Source organism: Ammodytes marinus (genome assembly GCF_949987685.1).
Source record: "Ammodytes marinus genome assembly, chromosome: 16".
NCBI classification, from domain to species: domain Eukaryota; kingdom Metazoa; phylum Chordata; class Actinopteri; order Uranoscopiformes; family Ammodytidae; genus Ammodytes; species Ammodytes marinus.
The window spans coordinates 5,100,527-5,108,026 of record NC_137220.1 but is presented as its reverse complement, the minus strand read 5'-3'; the positions used below and the strand labels follow the sequence as shown (position 1 = coordinate 5,108,026).

General features: G+C 37.6%; 1 protein-coding gene across 1 annotated transcript in view; it reads left to right on the top strand.

Moving 5' to 3' along the window:
* hlfa (HLF transcription factor, PAR bZIP family member a) overlaps positions 1-7,500 on the top strand; it is a 22,055-nt gene that overhangs the window by 14,529 nt on the left and 26 nt on the right. The window contains exons 3-4 of the mRNA XM_080044321.1: positions 1,705-1,919; positions 2,528-7,500. The exon at positions 2,528-7,500 is cut by the window's right edge and continues 26 nt beyond it. Of these exons, the coding sequence (XP_079900447.1) occupies positions 1,705-1,919; positions 2,528-2,743 (431 nt within the window). The 3' untranslated portion in view covers positions 2,744-7,500. The remainder of the gene's footprint in view (positions 1-1,704; positions 1,920-2,527) is intronic.

The following is a 7,500-nucleotide window of genomic DNA, read 5'->3' as shown; positions in this document are numbered from 1 at the left end:
GGGAAGAAAAAAACTAATGTTGAGATAATGTCCGTTAAAGATGGTTGTATAGGAGAAATATACCGACGCAAACAGACAAGGTTTAGTCAAATAAACACCTAAATGTACATTCCGGACCCTTTACATATACAATTTAAAAAAATAATACATATTATGGAAGCAAGAAATCGTATAGAATAATACTTAAGCCTCAAAAATAGGTCACCTATTTCTTTTGGCTTTCTTTACTGCACTTAGACACTAACATATGTACTGTTGAAAGTACGTCAGAGCCTGTAGTTTTTGAATGGGAACAAACATTTTAGTATAAATGGTTGAAAGGCACCGTTAAGCCCCCCATAGATGCCCCAGAAAACCCCTTCACTGTCCCACTAGCTTCACCTGCTGTGTCCTCTGTCCCATTGAAAAGATCTTGACGTCTTCTAAGCAATTACAGAAAATTGGAAGTGCCACCTACGGCTTTAATGGTCCATTTGTGCCCTGAGGGTCTGAGTGGAAGGTGCTAAGGGGTCTGAGTGCATGCTGACTTTTGTCCTGTGTGCAACATAATGACAGGTTGACAATAGGGCACCGGGATTCAAGACAGACAGACAGACAGACAGACACTTCCACACACACACACACACACACACACACACTCACACTCACTCACTCACTCACTCACTCACTCACTCACTCACTCACTCACTCACTCACTCACTCACTCACTCACTCACTCACTCACTCACTCACTCACTCACTCACTCACTCACTCACTCACTCACTCACTCTCACACTCTCTCTCTCACACACACACACACACACACACACACACACACACACACACACACACACACACACACACACACACACACACACTTGGAGGCCCGCTGTCCTTTCTGCAACATAATGACAGGTTTACAATAGGGCAGCAGGATTCTTGCTAAAATGTGAATCACAATTTTTAAAGGTGCAGTCAGTGTTTCTGGAGAATGTGTGTTGTCAAATTTCTTTTTTGTCAAAATCAGTGAATATCTCCTTACGATCCACTACCTGTCTGTACTGTGTGTGTGTGATGAAAAAAATCCAGTGTTAATACACAACATATGTTCTGTAAACTGGCATGCGAACAAAGAGGGGGCACCACCATAGCTAGCAACAAGCACATTTACCGAGCTTAGGCTGTGTATTACTATTAACACTGAATTTTAGTTTTTTAGGGCATACAGTATGGACAAGAGATATTCACTGTTTTTGACACAAAGCGTATATTACAGCAAGCATTCTTCAGAATCACTGACTCCATCTTTACGAATTGGGATCACAATTCTTTCAAACAAATCTAGTTCTCGCATCAATAACAAACTAATCAGACATCTCTTTCCAACACAATATTCACCCTCTTCTCAGTAACACAGTAGGATTCTGTTTACTTTACTAGCAGCTAACAAATGTGTATTTTTCCTCCATACAGCGACCCCCCACATTCATTTATTTAACCTTTAGTTATACTCAAGAGACCAATTGGGGGGGTCCGTACTAGCAGCTAACGAGTGTTTTTTTCCCACCCTAGCCACCCCCTCATCAAAACAAGTGCTAGAATAAAACAAGATTAAATACTTAATGAACACGGAATTCAGCTAAAACAATTACAGTCAGATGTGTAAAATTCAGACATGATAGATTTAAATAAACTTAACAAATGTGTATTTTTCCTCCCTACAGCCACCCCCCCATCTCGGGACACCCCCAGCCCCATAGACCCAGAGTCCATCCAGGTTCCCATGGCTTACGACCCGGACCCCGCCGACCTGGCCCTGTCTAGTGTCCCAGGACAGGAGATGTTTGACCCACGCAAACGCAAGTTCTCCCTGGAAGAACTGAAGCCGCAGCCCATGATCAAGAAAGCTCGTAAGATCTTCATCCCGGAGGACCTGAAGGTGAGGGGATGGGAGGTCGTGTCTACTGGTCATGGGATAGATTATATTATTTCATTTGCATTATGTGTGATGTGATGTGAAAAGGCCTTTTAAAACTGACTCAAATATTAATTTTAAATTTTTATTTGGAAAGTTTTATTCCCGTCCTGCAAAAGAAATAAAATTTTGATGCAGTTTTAAAAGCTCATATACCTTAGAATTACCAAAGTAGAAACAAGAGATTTCCTTTTCTATTTGTCCGTGTTTATGATGCTTTATTTATATTTCAAAAATTGCCAGAAACATGGACCAAACGGGTTCTGTAAAAGTTGTAAAAGCCCAGTTTGCCAATTTTCAGTTCTAGGTTGTCTGCCAATTAAAAAAAAGAAACAAATATTTAGCATTTGATTTTATAGTAATTGTTACTGACTTCTTATGTTTGCAGTTTTCGAACATGAAACAAACACTTTTCAATTCAAATTTAAATTTTATTTGAATAAACAACACATTTATTTGATTTATTTTGAATATTGGCAGCTATGGACTTCCATAATTTTTGACCCGTAATCTTAAATATCATTGTATTTATGTCTAACTAACCCATTGTTACCACCTTTTGCCCCTTGTAGGACGACCGGTATTGGGCGCGTCGCAGAAAGAACAACGTGGCGGCGAAGCGTTCTCGTGACGCGCGGCGGCTGAAGGAGAACCAGATCGCCATCCGGGCCGGGTTCCTGGAGAAGGAGAACCACGCACTGCGCTCCGAGGTCGCCGACATGCGGAAGGAGCTCGGGCGCTGCAAGAACATTGTGGCTAAATACGAGGCCAGACACGGGCCCCTGTAAAAGCCCCCCTGTAACCCCAAATATACCACCAAGTCACCCAACAATTCACCCAACCATCCAGCCAACTTACACCCAGTTTTGGACATACACCCTCTTCACTTCACCTTCAAACCCAAGACATGAGGAAGGAGCTCGGGCGCTGCAAGACCATTGTTGTATAAATACGAGGCCAGACACGGGCCCCTGTAAAAGCCCCCCTGTAACCCCAAATATACCACCACCACAATTCACCCAGCAGTTCAAACATCAGTTCAACCACCAATTCAACCAACCATCCAGCCGACTTCCTCCCACTTCACTACCCCCCTGTCCCTTGATTTTTGATGGACAATTTCGTGTCTCTTTTTTGGGTGGCACTACCCCCGGTCTCATGGGCCACTGTAAAAGCCACCCCCCTGTAACCCCAAATATACCGTCAATTTAACCAGCAGTTCAACCAACCATCCAGCCGAGCATCCGGCCGACTTACATACAGTCCGATACCCGAAAGAACCCTGCGTCCCTCGACTTTTGATGGACAATTTCGTGTCTCTTTTTTGGGTGGCACTACCCCCTGTCCCATGGACCCCTGTGAAAGCCCACCAGTCACCCCAAATATACCCCCGGTTCACCCACCAATTCAACCAACCATCCGGCCGACTTACCCGAAAAAACCTGCGTCCCTCGAATTTTGTTGGACAATTTCGTGTCTCTTTTTTGGGTGGCACTACCCCCCTGTCCCATGGGCCCCTGTAAACCCCCCCCCCCCCCTCCCTTTAACCCCAAACAACACCCCAATTCACCCACCACTTCAACCAACCATCCGGCCGACTTACACCCACTTCACTACCCCCCAGTCCCTCGTCTTTTGATGGACAATTTCGTGTCTCTTTTTTGGTGGCACCGTCCCAACTACGAAATCCCCCCCCCTTCCCCCCACACATGCCTGTTATGATTCTTGCTCTTATTACTGTTCCGATTATGTCTGTTGGTTCCTTCTTTTGATTTTCTGTACACATCGTTCGATTAAATATAAATATAGATATATATATATACATTGATAAATATATGTATTTACACACATGCATACTTCCCACTTTTGATGTAACCGTGAGGAATCATGAGCCAACTTCACCAGCTGAATCCCCACACGATTGCCATGCTGTCTGTCTGTCTGTCTGTCTGTCTGTCTGTCTGTCTGTTCACTTTCATACCGATTTTATACATGAGATCAGGACTGAACACTGTTGTTTCCTGTTTTTCTCGTATTTCTGTGACGTTTATTACATGTGACATGTCCCAAGTCAAGAGCCTGCTTTTCAATAACCCTCCGAATCCAGATTTTAATTTTTAAAGCTATAGTGCGTAAACGCTGCCATACTGAGAAATACAGAGAGAGTTTTGTGGACCTGATAATAGGCTTAATCAACTTTGTGTCAACTCGTTTGGCGATGGCTTGAATGTAACCGACATTGATTTTTATGAAAAAGTTACACACTATAGCTTTAAGTTTTTTTTTTCTCTCCCATCAGCAACATTATTGTTTCAATTTTTAACTAAACAACATTTTGGTTTTTATTTTATCCACCGGACACTGAGCAATAATCCCTGTGTCCAGTACTAAACACACACACACACACACACACACACACACCTAAAAACCTCTCTTTCTGAACTCATATGTTAACTCACCTTTACGTTAACTAAGATTTTAACCTCTGCACTAATGCGTGTCTATACAATCTGCTCCGGTCAAATTATCTCCACTTGCTCAAAAATGTCCTCCGATTCATATTTATACCTTTTAATTTTTCAGATGGAAGATTGTTTCTATTATATATATACATATAAATAATACACATGTTTTTATATATATATATATATATATATATATGTGTGTGTATTCTGCTGATATATTTGCTAGTATTAATACTGCTCTTGGCATTGTTGTTGTCTAGCCTCCTATATATATTTTTTCAGACTTAAGCATGATTTTCTTTCACAGAACGAAAAAAAGCTATTTTAAAAATATTTTCATGTTTTTTTCATTTGCATAAGTTGTTGATAATTTCTTTCTTTGTTGCCGGCTTCTGTTAAAAAACTTTTAGCATGATTATTATGAGTGTATTTTATTTTTTTGAAAATTTTTAGAAGAAATCACAATACAAATGTCTATAGTCTTGTCTTTATAGCTCTATTGATCTATGTCCTTTCTAAAGATGGCTGTATGAATGTAAAGTTGGATGGTGTTGTCCAATACTGTGGTTTATTAATTAACCCCAAAATCAATTTGTTTACTGCAGACCAAAAAAAAAAAACCGACTCAGATGATATATTGGTTACAAGAGATATGTTTATATATATAAAACCTATTCTATAAGTTTCTTTTTGTACAGTATTTTTCCTATTACATTACAACTAAACTGTGTATTTTAAAAAGGCACAAAAACAGATCCAGAAAAAAAAATTATTAAAGAAATACAAGTATATAGACAAATCAAACACAAATGCATATAGTGGTATTTTTAATATTCTATCTTAGCTATAGGTCATAGTAGTTTTACAGAGATCACCTGGGCATTAAAATTATCACCATGAATAGTATTTTTTTGCAACACTCCTAGTTATTTTTGACGCCTCATTTAGGGCCCTCCATCCAGGTCATTTAAAAATAAATTTCACTCATAGGAAAAGCAGATGCAGGAGAGTAAAGTAAAGTTTGGCCCTCTTTGTAAAAATGCATTAACTCAAAAATCCGACAAGATAATCAACTTTGTTCGTAGTAATTTGTGTTGCCACTTTTCCTAGCCGACACATCCCAAACTTTTAACGATTAATTTTCGCTATTTCCATGGCGATAGAATTCCAAAAAAAAATATCTAATTTTAATTAAAAAAATGTTTTATCTTTTTTTTTTTTTTTTTTTTTTTTATAATAATAACTGCAAAGCTAGTCTTATTTTTATTTGTTTTTCTGCTTTGATATTTGATTTTAAGGGATGAAGTTACTATGAAGGAAGGGCGATCTATAGCTGGTTACTATTGCTGCTGCTCTCTGTGTGTGTGAATGTGATTCCTTCAATGCAGTTGTAGCTCGTCCCCGGACCTGAGTGATGCACACTGTAAAAGCTTAATTTCTTAATTTTCTTAATTTAATTGAAGTAAGGCTTTTTACAGTGGAGTCGTCCCCCCATATGTGTGTATGCAGACTAGACAACATCTATATTTGACCAATAAGCCCAAAGACTAGGATAAGACCCATTCATTTTTTTAGGGCTGATATTGACATTTTGGACAATAGTATGGAAGTCAAGGGCTGCCAATATTGAATTTTTTTTTTTTTTTTTTAATAGTTTGACATTTTAGGATATTATCTGCAGATAGTTCACTATTGTGTTTTCCGTTTTAAGGAAGACTCAGTTAGTTAGTGAGCTACATTGTTTGCTTCTTACTCTTAGCAAAAAAAAATCAAAAGATGTCAAACTACCCCTTTTTAAAACAATATATTTTATTTGTTTGTATGTGTATGAAGTATGGTTGATGATATTTAAGAATTGACACAAACAGGGAAAAAAAAAATTCTGTTAATTTGTAAAAGCCCAGTTTGCAAATGTGTAATTGTATTCTTTAATTCTAGGTTATCTGCCAATTTTAAAATTAAAAAAAATAATTACACATTTGATTATATTAATTGTAATTATTTGTTAGTGAGTTCTTATTTAATTTGATAAGTTGGCAGTTATCAAACATGGAAATAAAGATTAATATTTAAACATAAATTTTTGACAAACTTTGGCAAGACGAACAATAAATATATTTTTTAATTTGAAATAACAATTTTGTTTTATTTCAATTGAATACTGGCAGCTGTGGACTTCCATATTTTTGTCCTGAAAACCTATTTTTTTTGCCATTTTTTCCTCGGTAGAAAAAACAAGATTTTAAAAATACAAAACAACGCCACGATTCAATAAAAAAAAACAATATTAGCCCAATAAAAAAAATATCCAAACCATACATACTGTAGGTCAAAATCCCAGCCCAAACTTGCTTATCTATCTGATCCAAAGGTGTGAGTGCGTGTGTCTTTAAAAAAATATTTTTCAACACAAAAATTTCTTCTTAATACGTTTTCGCTTTATACTTTAGTGTTTGTTTCCCTTCTGCATCTTATACGAACAGGGTTTTGTAGATTGAAGACTGGAACAATGCCTCCTGAATATGTGGAGCATTTTTTAAAGAAAGAAGAATATACATAAATACATATATATATATATATAGGAAAAAGCCAATAAATAATCCGTGTATATCCCAAAAAAATAACCTCACTATCTAAGTGATTTCGCTACCTCACCTGGAAATGTAAACCATATAATTCAAAAGTCTATTCCAGTGCCTTGAATACACTGACTGTTCCCCAGTCTTTTCAGCAATGTAAAACTACACTTAGCTAGCTTGGTTGCTAAAATCACATAGCAATCAATCAGTTAGGTCACATAGCTAGCAACCAATCACCAATCAAATTCACCTAAGAAATATCTCCATATATATATTATTCTATTACATACACACTTTGATTTTTTTATTTTTTTTTGTTGGACATTGCAACAGACTTGTAACCATTGTATTCATGGCAACACCAGCGGACTGTTTCAGAGTGTATAATATAGACGCACCGATAGAGAAAAGGTGTATTATTGTTTTGTCATATGGGAGTGAGTGGATGCATAAAACATTTACTTAACTGTGCTGTTTTCTCCGTCTCTCTGTAATTTGTAG